At 58.8% G+C, this 19,265-nt stretch overlaps 1 protein-coding gene across 14 annotated transcripts in view; it reads right to left on the reverse strand.

Moving 5' to 3' along the window:
- The window catches only part of NRXN2 (neurexin 2), a 101,092-nt gene that overhangs the window by 19,892 nt on the left and 61,935 nt on the right, over positions 1 to 19,265 (reverse strand). For 5 of the 14 annotated variants that reach the window (XM_057726760.1, XM_057726759.1, XM_057726758.1 and 2 more), the window contains 3 exons: positions 9,267 to 9,448; positions 4,263 to 4,434; positions 100 to 189 (listed from right to left, as the gene is read on the reverse strand). In XM_057726760.1, coding sequence (XP_057582743.1) covers positions 100 to 189; positions 4,263 to 4,434; positions 9,267 to 9,448 — 444 coding nt within the window. Of the gene's footprint in view, positions 1 to 99; positions 190 to 4,262; positions 4,435 to 9,266; positions 9,449 to 17,062; positions 17,313 to 19,265 lie in introns of those variants that run through there. The other 9 variants (XM_057726766.1, XM_057726763.1, XM_057726769.1 and 6 more) reach the window with 4 other exon arrangements.

Here is a 19,265-nt window from a genome sequence, read left to right on the forward strand (position 1 = left end):
ACGGGGAAGGCACGGATGGGGAAAGAGAGAGCTCTGCACCTTTAAGATAGTGTTTTTAAAGTTAATTAATTAATTAATTAATTAATTCTGGTTAATTACCTTTGTCGAGCAGCCACTCATCTACTACTCGACCAAGCCGGTAGGGGATTCTCTGTCTAGCAATCGCCAGGCGCTCGTTATCAAAGTTTCCTTGGAAAAGTTTAGAAAGACAGTAGGTTTCTCAGGCGGCGAAGTCCAAAGGAGTTAGAAAAGTAATTCTGCATTTCTCAGGAGACTCAGAGGAAGCAGCAACATCCAGCGGAGAGGGGGGCAGGTCCACCCAAGGCGGGAGAAGAAACGCGGCTCCCTCGTCCTCCCTCCAGTCCCCATCCCTAGGCTCCCATGCAGAGCCAGCCCCACCCTGGGGGCGGGAGCGACCCAAAGAAAAAGAGAGGGACAAAGAAGAAAAGGAAAGGGGGATGGAACAAAAGGCAGCTGGAAGGTCAAAGGTCAGAGGTTAAACAGGTTTATCTGTGCTCACGCTGTCTGCCCGCTTCCTTCCCCATCCCAGAGGGGGGGTAGAGAGGCGGGGAGGGGCATTTAGCAGGTTTAAGTTAGGGGGTGGGAGGCCTCAGTGGCCTGGCTGGTTACTGCGTTTAGAGGGCGGTTTAGAGGTGGGAGGGGCGGGTTAAGCGGGGGTTTATGCGGCATTTAGGGGGCAGCACACGCATTTAACAGTGAGATTAAAACCACGTTTCGAAGCCCCCTTGGCTCCCTTTACCTTCCGTGCTCAACACCCAGCTTCCCCTCACCTCACCCCCCACCCCACCTCCAGCTTCCACCTGAAACCCCCCAAGCCCTCCACTGCTCTCACTGAAGGCACTTCCGGCCTTCTCACCCTGGTCACAGGTGCCTGCGTGCGGCAGCTGGATGTCACCTTGCATCTCACCTCCTCTTCCACCCCTGGTCCACCCTCCAGCTCCAGGCAGGCACGCCAGCCCTCCTCTGCCTGGCAGCACCTTGCTCTCCTTCCCATCTCTCTCAGTTTCGTTCCAAGACGCTCAGACTCCTCTCCGCTCAGGTCCCCTCTGCTTCCAGCCCTGGAGACCCAGCCCAGCTCCCACCTGAGCCTTCCTCCTTCAGCCTCCTCCCCCACAATTCCTAACCTCCACCCCTCCTCTCAATCCTGGCTGCCCATCTGGATACACACTCCACTCACAGGGAGGAAGGAGGGTGTGTGTGTGTGTGTGTGTGTGTCTGTCTGTCTGTCTGTGTCTGTCTGTCTGTGTGTTCTGTGAGCTCTTCCCTGAGGCTGTGGGTGATCCCGAACTGCAGCCATGGAAACGGAAATGATTTCCTTTGGGAATCTGGCCACTCTACCCGTTGAAACCACTTACACAATCTTCAATAACACACACGTTGGGGGTGTTTTCCCTCTCATCACCCACTGCTACCTGCCCAGGGAAACCTGGGCCTGGGCCAGCGCACGTATACCTCCCACAAACGAGCACGCAGTGTGTTCACACGAGCATGGATGGGGCCTCCCTAGGGGCTTACGAGGCCATGAGAACCTGCCTTCCACAGATGCCACAGATTCTGAATCCACAGATTCAGGTCACTTGTGTTTCAGACAAAAATGGACCATCCGTTCTTCTAGTCGCTCAACAAACATGTCCTGAGTGCTTGCTCTGTTTCTGTGCTGGGTGCTGGAGAGGCAAAGATGAAGGTCCGCTCCTTGACCATGGGGAGTCCCAGCCAAGCAGGAGAGACTGGCAGGTGACCAGCAGTGTCCTGTGTTCTGTTAGAGGTAGCACAGCCCTGGGGGCGGGGCTGGGAGGAGCCTCAGAAGACACTGGAGGAGAAGGGAGTCACAGGGGGGAGGGGAGGGGGAGGGCGCACAGAGGCAGAGGCAGAGGCACAGGAGGGAAGGAGGCATTCAGGGACCTACCTGCCCTGGGAGAGCTGTGTGTGTGTCTGTGTGTCTGTGTGGCCATGTATTCGTCCGTGTGTGTGTCCTGAGAGGGAGGAAGAATGTATGTCTGCCTCACGGGCACACATAACAATTCTAACAAAAGCTCCGTTCACACGGCACCTCTGAGCACCTCTGCTAGGCCACGCCATTCTAGCACTTTCCTTAGGTTATCTCACGGAACTCTCACAGCGTGGCTATGAGGTAGATATTATCCCCAATTTGCAGAGGTAGAAACTGAGATCCAGAGGAGCCAGATGACCGGTTGGTCACACAGCGTGTCAGGAGGAGATCTGACAAGGAGCCCCTGGACTGCATCTCTGGGCTTCCTAAGAGTCTGGGCCACGCACACTGCTAACCTGGCCTGCTGGTGCTACTCAGCGTGACGGCTTTCGTGGGGGATCTGCCCTCATAAGGCACACAGGCAGCCACCAGGCCCTCAGGTTACCCTGCTTGGCAGGGGAGGGGGCACCCAGGAGGCTTCCCCACCCCAGCCAGGGGTCCCTGAGCAGAGGAGGGCAGGTGTGACTCCTCTAACCTTGCATCCAGCCTACTGGGCTCCAAGGGGAGGAGCTCTCGCTTGACATGGTAAAGCCTTCATTGCTCCCCAAGTCCAGCCCTGTCCAGTGCAGCCTGGTGTCTTCACTGCTACAAAGGATGCCCTGGTGTGTGTGTCTAAGAAAGAGCGAAGTCTGGCCTGTCAGTGTCTGCGCCTCTGTGGGACTCAGCATGGGGGTGTTTATGTGCCTGAGCTGCCCCGCACATGCCCAGGTCTTGGTGTAAGCTGGTACCCCTCCATAGGGTTTTTTTCCCTCGTGTCTGTCTGACCATATGAATATTTGCAGTTGTCTATGTGTCTGGGGCTGGCCTGCGTGTGCGTCAGCCTCTGTGTTTATTAGAGGGGGCATGTGGTTCTCTTTATCTGCAGGGGCTGCCCGGGAGTGTCTGGGTACAAGCCCACATGACTGTGAGTTGTGAGCCCACACTGGCATTTTCATCCCAGCATAAGTGGGCCCGTGAGGGTTTGCACATTTGAACCTCTCCCTGTTCTTCTGCCCACGCCCCTCTCAGCCAGCGCCGGGGCAGCTTCTCCGGGCGTCACTTCTGCCAGGAGAGGGGCTGAGCCCGAAGATGCTCTCTCTGCTTCTCAGTCGGGCCCTGTGCGTGTGACTCTGCAGTGTCGCTCAACCTGTATCTCCGCATCTCTGTATTTCTGCAGTTCTCCTGCAGTACCTCCACGTCCCCTCCCTTTTAATCTCCCACACTGGGGCTCTCTTCCTCTCCCTCCCAAGGCTGTGGCCACCTCTCCTCTCACTGGCTGGGTCTGCACAAGAGCGGCTCCATATATCTCACTGCGTCACTCCGGGAGCTGCCTCTGTCTCTGCTTCTGTCTTGGTAACTATTTCCATATCTCTCCATCGCTCCTTCTCTGGTTTCCTCTCACTCTGAGGCTCCTTCTCTGCCTCCTGCAGATTCTTGCAGAGTCTTTGCCTCCTCATTTCTTTCAGGTCTTCACTCCTCTCCCTCCCCTGTGCTCCTGAGACCTTGGTTTGTCCTCAGCCATCACACTGTTGAACTGGGTCTGTTTGCATCCCTGCGCTCCCCTGACCCCAAGGCTGTGTCCTGCGTCCTCAGGGTACTAAGCTGATGAAGGTTTGTTGAAGGCACTTGACCTATTTTCTGCTCTTGTTGTCACCAGTCGCTCTCTCCCTTTCACCATGTCCCTTACTCCTTGAGACACCTGGGTTCCTTTCCTCTGGATCTCCATGGTTACGTCTCTTCCTTTATCTAGATCACCCAATATGAACCTGTGGTTTGCTCTATGTAAATACCTTGGTTCCTGCCTTGGTTCTATCCTTGGGAACAGCCCTGCCTCCTTGCCAAGATCCGTTTTGGGTTACTTCTGGATCTCCTCTCTTTGGTTTCTGCATCTGCCGCTCCATTTCCGCCTGTTCCTCTTTTCTCAACACATCCTTCCCTCAATCACGTCAGACTCTCCCTACCTCTCCCCTCCTTCGCTTCTCTCCTCCCCCATCCCAAACTGGACCCTGACCTTGCATCCTTCCCTGCTCAGCGGTGCCGCCTCCCTCCTAGCTGACCTGCTCCCACCGCCTCGGCCCCACCCTACAAATTCCAATTTTCCCTTTAGCCCCGCCCCGCCATGGTCCCTCCCCTACAAGCCACGCCTTTCCCGCAGCCCGAAGCCTCGCCACTTAACCCCGCCCCCGGTGCAGGCTGCGCTCCTATCAGAGGCCGCCCTGCAGGCCTGCCCCGCCCTTCCCGCCGCACCTCCTCCACGCCGCGCGCCGCCTACCTGCCGGGTAGCGCTCGTTGACCGGCCAGCTGTCCACCTGCAAGGTGGCGTTGCCGCCGCTTCGAGTGAAGCGCACCACATGGTATTTGCCGTCGCTCACGATGGCGTTGGGCTCGTCGATGGTAATGTCATCCGTGCCTACGTTAAAGATCACACCCACGGTGCCCTGGTCCTGGGGACAGGGAGGCAGAGGTCAGGGATCAGGAGGGAGCGACTGTTCACTCCTTCTAGAACTCCACCTGTGAACACCACCACTCCAGCTCTGCTGCATTTTACAGCTTTACAACACACCTCTCCCAGCCCTATCTTTACTGGACACTTTCACCTACCCAAGGAGGTGAGCAGGCTTGCCCCCTCCCCCATATGCAAGCAAGGGAGTAACTGAGGTTCAGAGACGTCGGGGAAGCCACCGTGGCATGCAGAGCATGGACCCGGAGCACTTCCACTGACCACACCTGCCTATTGCTTTTTTTTTTTAACTAAACTATTTCTTTATTAATTTATATGGCTGGGTCTTAGTTGCTGCATGTGGGATCTTTAGTTGCCGCATGGGATCGCTTAGTTGCAGCATGCCAGATCTAGTTCCCTGACTAGGGATCGAACCCAGGCCCCCTGCATTGGGAGCATGGACTCTCAGCCACCGAATCAAAACGTTTACACATGTTCACAGGGCACCTACTCCATGCAAGGGCCACTGAGCCTCCAGGCCCCAGAGAGAGATGACCAAGAGGAACCCAGGACCAGTGGGAGCTCAGAGGGTGGAGGCTTCCCTAAGGCACAACCAACGAAGGAACCCACAGAAACCAGCCTTGTGCCTGAGGAAGCCCTGGCCTCCCCTCCTCCTCACACCTCCAAGCTCAAACTTCCCCTCCCCTGCATGCTCAGCACTAAGCAAATCCCTGGGGGCTCAGGCACTAGGGTGTCGGCAGGCATCAGCCCATGCAGGTCAGGCCTGAGTGTTGGGGCGGCCCCTCTGCAGTCAAGAGGGCAGAGGTGGGGGGTCTGAACTGTGTGTTTTGGGGGGTGCCAGCTATAGAAAGAGATCAAGGAGACAAACCATGTTGGGCTAAGGAAAGGTGAGCTTGGGGCTGTAAGGGCAGAGGATGGGGCTGGCAGCTGGGAAGGGTCAGAAAGAGGAAAGACAGGGACTGAGGCCTGGCAAAGGGGAGCAAAGTGTCAGTCTGAGCAACCTCTCCCAGCCCCAGGCTCCGGAGAGGACCTGCATGGGGAACGCTGCAGAGGCCACCCAGGATCCGGCCCAGGAAAAGCTCTGTCCATGGTGCCAGAGTGAGAGGGAGAGCCTCACTGAACCCCTAAATGGTGCAAGGCGCTCTGTGGGTACTGTCCGCACATGCTCTCTTCATCCCCACAGCAACCCTGAGGAATATAGAGCATCCCCATTCTACTGAGGAGGAAACTGAGGCTCAGGGAGGTTAAGTAACCTCCCCAAATCTCACAGATCATAAGAAAGATGAGCTTAAACCCCAGTTGGCCTGACTCGAGAGCCAGTGCTCTCTCCTGCTTTGCCCACCAGACTGGGGAGACACTGACTCAGAGTGCTGGAGGTGGGGGTGAGCTGAGGGGCTACTGAGGCCAATCTTCCTTCAAGACCAAAGACATCTAAAGAAGCCAGTGAAGGGCCGGCTTGGCCCTAAACCTGAGCCCCTATTCCATTTCCCTGCACTTCCCAGCAGCACCCCTGAACTTGGCCTCCTGAGTTCCTGCACCCCTCCTCCCACAAAGGACAGACACTCGCACAGGCTCACACACAGCCACGGGGACTAGATCATCACAGAACACACTACACTCCTGGGGTCTTCCTGAAAGACTGTTTCGGTCCAGCCGGGGCACGAGGAATCACTCAGTTGCCACCTCCAGCATCCAACAGGGCCAAGATGCTTGGTGGCACTGGGAGTGGGGACAGGGTGGCTCACAGATGGGGCAAGGATTGGGGTTTTGCAGAGAGAGTTGGGGGGCAGGATGTGCTGCTGTGGCCCACTTGAAGATCCAAGCCCTATCCTTTCCCCACTGTGGGTCCCGCTCTCCCCCGTCCTAGAACCTGGGAAAGCCACACACACACACACACACACACACACACACAGAGTCACACACATGCAGCATCTCTCCTCATATGCAGCAAAGCAGGGAAACTGAGGCTGAGCTTGCCTAACAAAGAGTACTAGCAAGCTGCACCCATCCACCACCCACAGACTGACGACATTCATGGAGAAGGGGTAGTCTCTGCTCCCCACGTGAGGGGAACAGACCTCAGTACTATTGTTAGTAATAGAATAGCATCAGCCCCTCGGGTGCCTCTGGGGGTTTCTCCCCACAAGGCTCAGCCGGGTGGTGAGGGTGGGCGAGGAGAAATGGTCTGGGAGCTGGACTGGCAGAGGGCCGTCTGGGGCGGCCGGAAGGTGGGACGCCTGCGTTTCCTAGGAGGCAGCCGAGCCCTGAGCCGTGCACTCCGGGGGAGAGGCAGCTCCCAGAGCTGCTCCCGACGTGAAGTCAGTTGTCACTTCTGTTAAAGTCATTAATTCCTAATTCCCCAATTACCTCATTAGGCGGCGGTGGGGAGGACGAGGGCGCTCCTACAGCAAATAATTATGGGAGTCAAAATTAATTTGGCAAAGTGGAGCGACGCTTTATTAGAAACGTCAAATTGCTTTTCTCTTATTTTGCTGCCGCCTCCCCACTCTCTGAGAGCTGCTAATGACGCCGAGGTGGGAGCTGATGTGTCACCTGGGGAGGAGGGGCTTGCGGGCCTTCCCGGGGGGCCTGGGCCCATCAGGTGCCCAGCTCTCCCCTCAGAGCTGACCTCTCTCGTGGCTCCCACACCTCCCCCAGGGCCCCCCACCCTCACCAGGCTCCCCATCCCTGGGCCAGCCCCGCCCTGCCCCACCCCACCCCCTACAGCACCAGGCACCAGGCCTAGTTCCTCCACAACCCTCCTTCCTCCATAACCTCGCACCAGGCGAGGGCTGTGGGCAACTGCTGGGAGGGGAAAGGAGATCCTTCTCCCTGCACCCTGATCCCACTGCCCCTTCTCCTCAGCACTGGGGGAACCCTGTCCCCTAAAACTACAGGCACAAAGACAGAAGTTGTCAACGAGGCAGACACACGGCCCCCGAAGATCAACTCCCCCAGGTGAACGCTCCCAGATGCTCGAGATATTAGCGGACCCAGTGCTTCCTACAGGCTGGGCAGTGTCCTACGTGCTTTATATACATGATATCGTTTCAATCTGCCAGCATCTCTCTGTCCTCTTATCGTGCCACTATACAGATGAGGACACCGAGGCTCGGAGAGGCGAGATGACTGCGCTAGCACAGAGCGAGGACGTGGCCGAGTTGGGACGCAAGCCCAGGCATCATCTGCAAAGCCACACACAACCTCTCAAGAGGTGGATGAGAGCAACAGCCCTCCCTCGCAGACAAGGACCCAGAAACACAGTCACACCTGCCGCGCAGGGTCAGGAGACTGAGACGGCAGCACACACCACACTGCCAGGAAATACAAATATAGAGCGACACACCTGATCGGAGGCCTCGAGACTGTTTCCCACGTTCCCGCCCCCCAACACTCCTGACATGAGCAACACACATCGGGCCCACGCTGTCACACACCGTCACTGTCCGCACGGCCTCTCACGCAGGCAGAGACACTATCTCTCACACGCACGGAACGTCCTCCTAGAAGGCTCGAGGAGGCCCCTGACGACATTCAGGCTACACCTCACTCTGCGCTCCTTTCCTGCTCACTTCCCTGCCTGGCCTCCCCCTGCCCGGCACCCATCAGCTGCCACTTCTACTCCAGCTCCACTCTGCCCACAGGCCATCGCTCCTCAGACCTCCTTCCTTCCTTCCCTCGTGTTGGGGGAGGGGTGTGCAGGCCGGGAACCCTAAAAAGCTGTTGTGTAAGGAGGGGCCAGAGCCCAAACAAGCCTTGTCCCCTGGCTCCCCTGAAAGCTCAGGGCCCCCTACCCAGACCTTTCCAGGACACAGAGCCTGGCCAGCCTGTTTGACCCTCCCAGCTGGGGGGTCCTGGCCAGGGTCAGCTCGTGGGATGTGGGCAGGGAAGGGAGGTGGCAGTAGAGGCAGAAATGGAGACTGAGGTCAGAGGCTAGGGGTTAAGACAGTGGGGAGGGGGCAGGGGAGAGGCTAAGACAGAAACAAAATGGAGCAAGGCCTGAGGCCATAGGGAAGGGTATGGGGCAAGAGCAGGGATGGGAAAAAAAGGGGCCCCCTGAAGACTAGAGGTAGGATGGAAACTGTGAGGAGAGGAGCAGCAGGCATGGCGGGAAGCCTGGAGGGAGGCAGTGGGAAGGGGCAGAGGGCGAGGAGGGGAACTGGGCAGAGAAAAGCAGAGCTGAGTGGGACTGGAAGTCAAGGCAGAGATGTAGGGTTGGGCCAGAGGTCAGGGAGGAGTGAGCAGAGCTATGGCCAGAGAGGCTATAGGGCAGGCCGGGTAAGGGGGCTGCTGGGAGGGCAAAGGTCATGGGAACAGGAATCAAGGGCAGGGCAGAGGCGGGGGCAGGATGGAAAAGCAAGGTGAAGAAGCAAGGGTGGGCCGCCCTGGGGCGGGGAGGCCCGAAGGAGGGGACAGGTAAAGGTGCAGGACACGGTGGGCGGCCTAGGTGGTGTCCGAGTGACCCGGCAGCAGCCCAGGGCAGTCACGACGTGGGGACGTTCCCACAGGCTGCAGGAGAATGGCCTGCAAGGCTCAAGGAGGCCCCTGACTACATTCAGGAAGGTCAGAGACACAGCCGGTCTCAGGGTGGGGAGCTGGGGAGCTCAGGTCCGCAGGGGTGGCCCGAGGAGCCGCAGTGAACAAGCGGGAGGAGGATGAGAACCACAGAGAGGAAACCCCAGCAGTCAGCGAACAGAGGTTCTGAGGGCTCCGAGGGAAGGAGAGAGGTGAGGTGCTGGTCCCATGGCAAGAGGGGACTTAGTGGATTTGGGGTAGGAAGGCTGGGGGTCAGGGGCGGCGGCCCCAGGTCCTTACGATGTGTAGCTGCAGGTAGTCCCCGAGACCGGAGGCGCTGTCCACCCGCACCAGCACGGCGCTCCGCTGGTGCGTGCTGAAGCCCACGGCCAGGCGGTCCATCCTCGTGCTCGGCCGGTCATTGGGGGGCCATGTGTAGGTGATGAGTGCTCCCCCCTTCCCAAAGATGTATGTGGTCCCGGCTGCAGAGAGAAGGAAAGGGAGAGGGAGAGAAGAGGGCAAGATTAGCGGGTCCTTGGGGCTGTGACCACAGCACTGGGACACCAGGTTTAGGGTATAGGGCTCCAGCTGTGATACCCACAGCGCCACCAGGCCCTGCCATCCTAGGGAACAGTTGGCACGCGGGTGCCCGGGTGGGAGCCCATGCACGCGCACAGACAGATGTAGCTGCCTCATCAAGAATTCGAGCTTTAATTACAGCAAAACAGAGAGGTAACAGAGTGACACAGAGAGAGAGAGAGCCCAGGGAGAGGCTGCAAGGGGAAAGAGAAGATCGCCAGGGGCAGGCAGGACCCAGGGGGCCTGGGCCTGACCCACTCAGCTGCTCCCAGGGCTGGCCGAGGTGACAGGTTCAAGGTGTGGGGCCAGAGCTGAGCGGGCACCAAGGCAAAAGGAGCCCCAGGCGACAGCAAGGGCGATGGCAGGAGGAAGAGCAGGGGCTGTGTTTGCTGTGACTCACCGTCCGCAGGCTGGCGCCCCTCCAACCCCTGCCCCCACCGCCTCCCAAGCCCCTGCAAATCCTGGTCCCAGTTTGCCCCGACTCCCTGCTTCACTCGGGGCTGCCTGGGTGCCAAAATGGGGTGGGGGTGGGGGGCTCCTGGAGCCCTGCCCAGAAAAGAAGAGACAGACAAGGGGGTGGGGGGTAGAGATTGACAGCCAGAGGAGGAAGGAGGCAGAGAGACAGATGGACAGAGAGGGACAGAGAGGGGTGTAGGTGAGAGAAAGCGGGAGAGTGGGAGCCAGAGATGAAGAAGGGATCCTTCTCCCTCCCCTCCCCCACCCCACCCTCTCTCCCCCTCTGTCTCCTCTTTGCCATCGGGCTGCCGGGGGCGGGTGTGAGGTCCCTAACGATCTCAGCCCCAAAATAAACCCCATTAGTCGCCATAGTCCCTCCTGCGGCTGCCTGGGCTCCCTGGGGGTGGGGGGTGGGGGCAGACTGATGGTTGGGGTGGGGGCTGGGGGCCGGTCACCCAGTTTCCAGGAAGGGAGCTTTGTCTGGGAGGCCTAGAGGACTAGTACCCTGGGGCCTTCAGAGAAGAGAAGACAACAATCCTGAATTCTTTAGAACATAAATGGAGCAGATGAGATTCATAAAATGCTTAATTAAATAATTAGCCACTAAAAAAAAAATAATAATAATTAGCCACTAATGACTCCTCTCAAAGCACTTCTTGGGGGGAGAGGGGTTCAGGGGAGGACTTACCCAGAGAGAAAGAGAGAGGCAGATGGGGCCTGAGGGCAAAAGCCTGGAGTGGGCTGGGAGACAAGCATGGCCTTGGGGATGGGAGAGCTCTGGGTGGGATGGGACGTCCTGGGTCAGGGAGGGCCTGAGGTACCTCCCCGGAGCACACCTGCTTTGCCAAGATGGCAGCCCAGCGGGTAACACTAAGGCCGGGCCTCTCAAGCACCTTGGGGTCTCTCACCTCAGGGACTAGCAGCCCTGTTGTAGTTTGGGCAACTGGGGATCAGGGGTCTCTATCCCGGGAAGCTCCTAGACCCCAAAGGAGAAGGGACTCCTGAGTGCCTTGGAGGGAGGCACCATCGGCAGGCCCAGGAGGAGCTGAGGAGAGAAGGGAAGGCTGTTTCCTGGGTCCCAGAGAGGCAGTGAGGCCAGCAGGGGGCTGGGGCTGGGGCAGCAGGAGCTGTCACCCAGAGCACTTGTCATCAGTGCCCTCCATCTCCCCAGGCAGGGCCAGAGAGGAGAGATGATCCTCCAGGGGCAAGGCAGGTGGGAAAGAACCACCTTGATGTCAATTAACGGACATCCCGCGCGTTGCAGGGAAAGCCTCTCCGCCCCCTCCCTGCAGCAGACAGAGGGAGCTAGGCTCTGCTCCCTCCAAACTGAGGTGTCCTTCCTACTTGAGGGTCCCACAGGCCCAGTGGTGAGATCTGAACTCTCAGGATGGGGCCCCAGGATCAGGGTGGAGGGTTGGATTGGGGCAGGGAGCCACACCCCCACCCGCTGGCAGGTCACTGCCTGGACAGGGCAGGGCCTGAAGGCTAGGAGCAGGCTAGGCCTCAGCCAGCAATGTCTCTCCACTCCCAACACTGCAGCACTATGGAAAATCGGCTGTTTCCATGGTAACCGTAATACCCAGGGTCCTCCCTTCCCCCTCCACTCACTCACAAGCTGCACGTCCAAATTTGGGGGGGGGGGGGGTGCGGAGGGCCAGGGGAGCTGAGATGCTGACCCTCCTCTACACACCCCCCCGCCCTAACTCCCGGAGCGGAGGCTGCTGCCTCTTCACCCCCTGAGCTCCAGGGCCTCCCAGTCAGACGCAGAAGGGGTTTAGTGCGTTTCTTGATCTCTCAAACCAGCAAAGGAAACTCCATCCACCTGGAGCCTCCCAAATCTCCCAGGTCTACGGGAAAGGAGGTCCTTTCTCCTCACTTTCCCATTCCAGGAACCAAGACGGCACATCATCCCGAGCCCGGAGAGGGTGTGAGGAGCGCGCAGGCTCCACGCCCCATAGGGCAGTGAGGCCGGAGGGATCAGAGGCGGGGCGGGTGCCCCAAACCCCGGGCCCGGCAGCAGACACGTCCCCAGTGACGCACCTGCAGACCCCACACCCACACGCAGGCCACGACGCAGCCAGCTGCACACAAAGACCCAGTGTGGAGAGGCGGACCCCCGACAGGAGACAGCCGGGAAACATGGCGGTAAGCGCACAAAGACGGCCCCGGCAGGCGGCGAGGGCAGCGGCTGGCACCGCGCAGGACTGGACGGGCGCACGCGTCCCCACCCCCGAGGCCCGCGGCGCGCGGGCCGCCCGCCAGCCTCCCCCAGTCCCCAGCCCGCGCCCCGCTCGGCCGGGCCTCCTCCGGGATTTACTACCCAGCTGCTCTCCCACTGCCGCCAGTTTATTACGCGGGGAGGGCCTGGTAAAGCCTAAGGGCGTTTATTACGCGGTGGGGGGATCGGGTGGAGAGACACTTCTTGGGCCGAAGAGGTGAAGGATGAATGGTTTATTGGACTGGGGCGGCAGTAATTACCCTGGGGAGACATTTCTCTCCCTGGCACCGCGCTCCCGCCCTCGGGCGCAGAGGGCTCGGGTTCGGGAGGATGCGGGCGGGGGGCGGGACTCCGCCTGGTCCCTCCCCATTCCTCCCCGCCGCGCTCCGGAGGCGCCTCCCGCCTCTCGCCCTGCAAGCTTTCCTCTGCCCTGGCCACCCCGGGTTAGAAAGGAAGGCACAAGGAGCCTGGGACACACAGCTAGGACCTCTGTAAGGTTCCGGAAAGGGCTCCGGAGAAGAAAGGGGCCTCAGCTAAGGTACATCATGTTGCCCTAGGGTGGTCCAGACACATTGTTTTTGACAATTGTTTTCTCCCCAGGAAAACGCTAGTGAGCTACATCGTAGATAACATTGGGGGGGTGGGAGGATGGGGAACACCCCTGAAGCCCAAGGCAAGACAGCCTCTGGCCAGACACAAAACACCACAGGCCCAAGTGGCCACCACCCAAAGGCCCAGGCCTGGAACCTTCTGCCCACACCCAACACTGTCCCCTCAGAGCCTCCTGGACCCAGAAATTCACTGATCCAACAAAACACTAAATGATCAAGACTCTTCTGTACGATTCCCACACACGTGCATTCTAGAAAAAAAAAACCAACCAACCATGAGTAATAGTTAGCTAACCCAGACCCAAATAACATAATCATCCAGGTGAGAAACCGCCTATGCAATGCTGCCCCTGTGCTTAAAACTGCGCGTGCAGACCCTCCGTCTGCCTGTCCCTGCTGCATCAGAAGCCATGACAAAAACCTTCTGGTGGATCCAGAATCACGAGAGGATAAAACGTCCTGCACAATCTCGAAAAGCTGGGGTCCTGGGTGCCCACAGCCCACACCAGCTCTTTGTACACAGATCCTCACAACCTGGGGGGTGGGCAGGGGGGCAGGGTGTCTCCCCAGATCCGGAGCCCTGGGCTCAGCTCTCTCTTGATCTCAGAACAATATTCCCCTCAATGCTTAAGCCCATTCTTGGTCATAAAACATCCAGTCAGAAATTCAAGTGAACACACCCATATCCAGAATTGAAATACATGCCAGCCCCCTTTAGAAGCTGGAGTGATGAATCCAGAACCCCGGAAGCTCCTGACTCAGAACCGAACTGGGATTGACCCCTCTCTTCCTGGCCTCAGAGGGTACAAGAAATGAAGGTCAGGGGCTGCAAGGCTCGTCAAGGGCTCTGAAACCATAATCAGGGTCAAGGATCAGGAGAGTGTCACCCCCTCAGGCCATCTTTAGGACCCAGATGTCCTGGTCCTCCCAAACCCGGACTGACATCAGGTGCAGGAGTATCAAGGAGTGTCTGGCAGGTTGGTAGGGATATTATGTAACAGTAGGGGTTGGGGTGGAAAGGGAAACGGAGGAAAGAGTGCAGAGAAGGAGGGAAGGGAGGCAAGGAGAAATGCAGGAAGAACCCAAGAGGAGGGCAGTGGAGATGCAAGTGCAGAAGGAGAGGCTCTTCACACTGGGGGAAGCAAGGGAGACATTGGCACAGAAAGGAAAGGTCTCCCCTGGCCTAGAAAGGTGTCCTGAGCTGGCCTCTTCCTCTAGCCAAGCATGGGGTCCCAGCAGAAGCCTGTCCTTCCGCCTCCCCCTACAGCTGAGGTGTACAGAGGTGGGGTTCAGCCATGACAGCTGGCCTCCCCCTTCCTCTTCTATCTCTCCTTCGACCTCTTCCTTCCTCTCACCTCCTGACCCTTCATGGGCTCCTCCACTCAGTCTCCCCACCACCTTCCATCACGGCCCCTCCACCTCCTCTGCTTCCATGTGGCTCTGAGAAGCCATTGGCCCTCTTGGGGCTGTTTTTCTCCTCTGCACAGCAAGGGGGTGGCCTTCTCTGAGGCCATCCCATGGCCAACATTCTATAGGTTCCCACCCCTCAACACCCCACCCCACCCCCCAAGCTCTTTCCTCCATTTTCTCTCCCTCTCCCCCAGCTCTTTGCATCCGACTCCAGCTCCTTCACTGAGCCTTCCTCCGGCACTTCAGCTCCCAAGCCCCTCCTTCCAATCTGCTCAGCTCCCTTGGGCCAGCCCCTCTCTCCTTTCCCTTCCTCTTTCACCTCCTCTCCTCTTCCCCCGACCATGATCTCCCCCGATAGCCTTTCTCCTCCTGTCCCTTCATGCCTCTCCTCATTGTCCAGAAAGATCACGTCCTATCTGGGTCTCTGTGGGGACTGAGCCTCAAGGGAGCCAGAGAGGACAATGAAGAGGACAGTGAAAGGCAAAGAGGGCCAGATTGATCGTGGGGGAGAAAAGGGGAGTTAAAATCAGGAGCAAGATGTGTGCAGGGGGGAGTGGAGGAAGGAAAAGATCCTGGAGAGCATTGCACGGAGAGGACCCCAGCTGGGACAGAGGTTAGCCAGGCACACTTTGCTGGGCAAGGGAGAAGAAAGGAATGAAGAAGAGTGTTGGAAGAGGCTGCTTCAGGGAACTGGAGGAAGAGAAAGTAGAGGTGTGCAAAAGATAAAGAACGAGGAGAAAAGGAGGAAGGAGACTAGAAGACGGGTGGAAGGGTTGAAAGTGATATGTGGGAACAAAGATTGGGAAACAAGGATGGACGGATGTAGAGCAATAATGGGGAGGCAGAGTTGAGCACAGAAATGGGAGGCCATGAGGGCATAGATGGGAAGTGAAGATACAGGCATGAAAGATGAGGGCGCAACAAAAATGGAGTTTAAAAAAAAATGAGAGGGGATGGATGGACAGATATGGAAGTGATGGGAATACAGAAATTAGAGGCAACAAGGTACAGAGTGAGACCTGCTGAAGGCGCAGTGATGGGAGTCAAGATAAAAAGTGATGGAAGCTCGGAGATGTCAGATTACCAAGATGGGAGGTGATAGGCGTACAGCGATGGGAAGTGATGGGAATACAGAAATTAGAGGCAACAAGGTACAGAGTGAGACCTGCTGAAGACGCAGTGATGGGAGTCAAGATAAAAAGTGATGGAAGCTCGGAGATGTCAGATTACCAAGATGGGAGGTGATAGGCGTACAGAGATGGGAAGTGATGGGAGGACAGGTATAGGAGGTGATGAGAGTATGGGGATGGGAAGTAATGGAGGTACAGAAATGGTGAGTGTTGGAGGGCTGAGATGGGGACCAAAGAGGAAATGTGATGAAGTAGATGGATGGGAAGTGATGGAGGTGATGAATGGTACCATATGGGAGGTGAGAGAGGTAATGGTGATGCCCTATGGAAAGTGATGGGAAGGTGCAAAGATGCGAGGTGATGTGGAGTACAGAGAAGGGAAGTGGACTAAAATGGGAGGTGATGGGGTCTCTGGGATGGTAGGTAACAAGAGCTTTGAGATGAAATGTGAAGGAGAGACTGAGATGGGAAATGACGGGGTCTGACATGGAAATTAAAATAAAATGTGAAGAGGAACAGACACAGGAGGTAATTGGGAGGGCAGAGATTGGAAGTTACGGGGATGCAGTAATGGGAAGTGATGGGGCACACAGAATATGGAAGACAGAGATGGGAGGTGGCAGGTACAGGGCTGGGAAGAGATGGCACCCAGAGAATCTTAGAGGTGTAAGGTATGAAGTGATGAAGGGACTGGGCTGGGAGAGCCAGCAAACCCACAAAGGGCAGAAACCAGAACTGATAGAGGTCAGAAATGGAAGGTCTGAGAGGGAACGGGAAATAGGTTTTGAGATGGAAGTTTACAGCGGGGGTCGGGGGCGCTGAGGTAAGAGGTGATAGTCCGTGTAAAGTGATGGAGGCCTGACTGGGGAGGTGATGGGGAGAGCAGGACAGGGGAACAGCAATTCAAACAGTGGGAGATGGGAGACGCTGAGGATCAGAGATGGAGGTGGAGCAGAAATGAAGAGGTGTGGACAGGAGAGACCAGAGATGAAGGGAATGAGGCTGGGAGAATAATGGGACAGTGGATCGAGTTGATTGCTTGGGAGGTGGTGGAAGGACAGTAACGGGGGAAAGATGGGACCGTTGCTAGAGGAACAGAGGTGAAATACAGACAGATATGAAGAGGTGAAAGAGGCAGAGATGAGACATGTATGAGGCAGAGATGATGGATGGGACAGAGATGAGAGGTTGGTGGGGGACAAAGATAAGAAGATAATAAGTACAGAGATGCTGCACAAGCAGAGGGAAGGCGATGGTGAGGCAGAGGTGGAGGTAAGCCAAATGGAGAAATGATAAGGGGCAGGGATGGAGGAGGTGAAGAGGAAGAGAAACAGGGAAGGGAGAGCTGAGCAGAGAGGATGAAAGGACAGCTGGGGAGGTGGAGAGGGGACTTCAACAGGAGGGTGATAACAAGCCAGAGATAGGGATTCAGAGGTGAAGGTGAGGCGAGGAATGAAAGTGATGGCAGAGGTGAGGGTGATAAAGGGACGGGGTGGGGGGATTGTGATGGAGACGCGAGGGTGGGGCTGAGATGCTGGGAACCGAAGATGGTAGGTGAGGGGGCGCGGGCCCGCAGAGCCAAGGGGCCGGGCCTCGGCGCGCATGGGCTGGGGTGCGGCCCGCGGGGGCCAGGGCCCCACACGGGAGGCCCCGAGGGCCAGCCGCCCGGCTGCTATCGGCAGCGCCACTTACCGTGCCCGCCGCGGGTGAGGAAGGGCATGCGGTTGATGGCGATGGGCACGGTGCCGTGCTTGCTGTGGAAGTGGTGGACGTGGTGGGTGGTGCTGAGGCTGGAGGAGACCCGGGCCCCCTCGGCCGCCCCCAACAGCAGCAGCAGCAGTAGCGGCAGCAGAGGTGGCGGCGGCGGCGACGGCGGCAGGGGCCCGGCCAGGGCGGGGGGGCGGCGCGGGCACCCCCCCGGCCCGCTCCCCCCGGGGGGCATCTCGGCCCGGGGGCGGCCGCCTCACAACCCCATGGCCGGGGGCGGGGACGCGGGGCTGCGCAGCCCCGCGAAGCCCCCCTCCGGCTCCGAGCCCCGGGAGGGGGGTAGGGGTGAAAAGAAGGAAAACCAGAGCCCAAGCCTCGGTCCGGAGCCAACGAAATCAACTGGATCCCGCCGGGAAATCCGGGGTCCGCGGAGCGGCAACGCCAAGGTGCAGGACGCCTGGGTCCATCGCGAGGAGCTAAGGGTCTCCCCGCATCCCGGCGGGGTCGGAGCGGCACAGAGGGCCGTCAGAAACCCGGGGGAGCGCCCGGGGGAGGGGGCATGGTGCCGGGTGGAGAGGTAGGGGAGGTGCGGGGGCCAAGCAGGGAGGGGAGAGCGGGGGAAATCCTGCGGAAAAACCGAGCCGGGGAGGGGGGGACTGGAGGAGCGAAGCGGGAGACCGACGGAGACTAGGGCCGGCCGCGCCGCGGCTGCCGCTGCCGCCCGACGGAGGCCGGGGGGGAAAGGAGGGAGGGGCCGGGGGGCGGGGGGCGGGAGAAGGGGGAAGGGAAGCAAATCCGGGTGAGGGAGGAATGGAGGGAGAGGAGAGGAGGGGAAAGGAGAGGAGAGGAGCGGGGCTGAGCCGAGGAAAGGCGCGAGCCTGCGAGATTCCGGCGGAGAGATGGAGGCAGCGGAGTGTTGCTGCAGAGGCTGAGAGGGCTGGAAGGGAGACGGAGGGAGAGAGGAGGGAGGAAAGGAGGGGAGTGGAGAGGGGAGGTGAGGGGGAGCGCGGGAGGAGGAGGGGGCAGGGAGGAGGGACCGGAGCGGCTCCCGATCTGCGGGCGGCGCTGGGCAGCCCAGCCGCGCGGCACCTGGCTAGCCCGATCGGCGCTCGCCTCTCCTCTGCGCGCGCCCCGCCCCTCCCCCGCGCGCGGGCGCGCGCTCCCCTCCCACCCCCTCGCGAGAAGGGGCCCTGCTGAATAACTGAACAGGACCGAGGCTAGCAGGAGAGGCCGCTCTCTGCCACCTCCTCCCCTCCCCCCCCCACCTGGACGAACCCCAGTAGTGCTCGCTGGTCCAGTGCGCAGAGATGTGGCCACCGCCACTTCTGCACGCACGGCTCGGAACACACGTGCACGCTAGGATATGGACGGGCTCGGGTACGGAGACACCCACGTGCCCAATACAGGCACCAGTGTGCGCGCACGCACAGGCACATATATGTATACATGTGCTCAGACACTGGAACACGAACTCACACTCATCAGAGCGTTTACACGTGCTCGCGGAGGCATACATGCACACACACATACATGTTTGGTCACAGGCAATGAATGAACAGCCAAAGTACACACGGACACCTCCCTCCAGCTCACCCTCCAAAAAGAGTCACCCGTATGCACACAAACAAGGCACCCAGAGGCTCAAAGGTACTGGAGAGTAAGGCATGCCACACACACAGTCCCTCACCACCTCTCCCAAAGGGTGCTCCCCTCCCCCTGCACACCCTCCCAGACTCCTCCAATCCTTCCTCTCCACTTCCGCTGCCCCTCCTCCTGCCTCAACCTTACCTATCCGCTAAGGGCTCCACTTGGGACAGATAGGCCACATAGGTCCAGCTGAGGAAGTCACTTCTCCTTCTAGAGGCCCCTCCACTGAGATCTGCCCCTCCCCCCAGGCTTTGGGGCACCTCTGGGAAGCATTTGTCACAGGCCAAGAGGTAAGTGCAGGGAGGCTTTCTTCCCTTCATCTTGCTGCCACCTCTGCACTCACACCAACCTGAGTTCTGTTCCAATGGTGCTTTGCTAGGGCAGGGGGGAGCCAGGGAGGGGGAGGCAAAGGGTAGAGAAGGAGGAAGAGAGGGAGGGAGGGAGGGATGGGACCTGGAAGGAGGCAAAAGAAGGAGTGTCATAGAGTGAGAAATAGAGGTGGTGAAGAAAGGGCAAAAGGAGGGCGGTGTGAAAGGGGAGG

The sequence above is a fragment of the Hippopotamus amphibius genome, chromosome 3, assembly GCF_030028045.1.
Source record: "Hippopotamus amphibius kiboko isolate mHipAmp2 chromosome 3, mHipAmp2.hap2, whole genome shotgun sequence".
NCBI classification, from domain to species: domain Eukaryota; kingdom Metazoa; phylum Chordata; class Mammalia; order Artiodactyla; family Hippopotamidae; genus Hippopotamus; species Hippopotamus amphibius.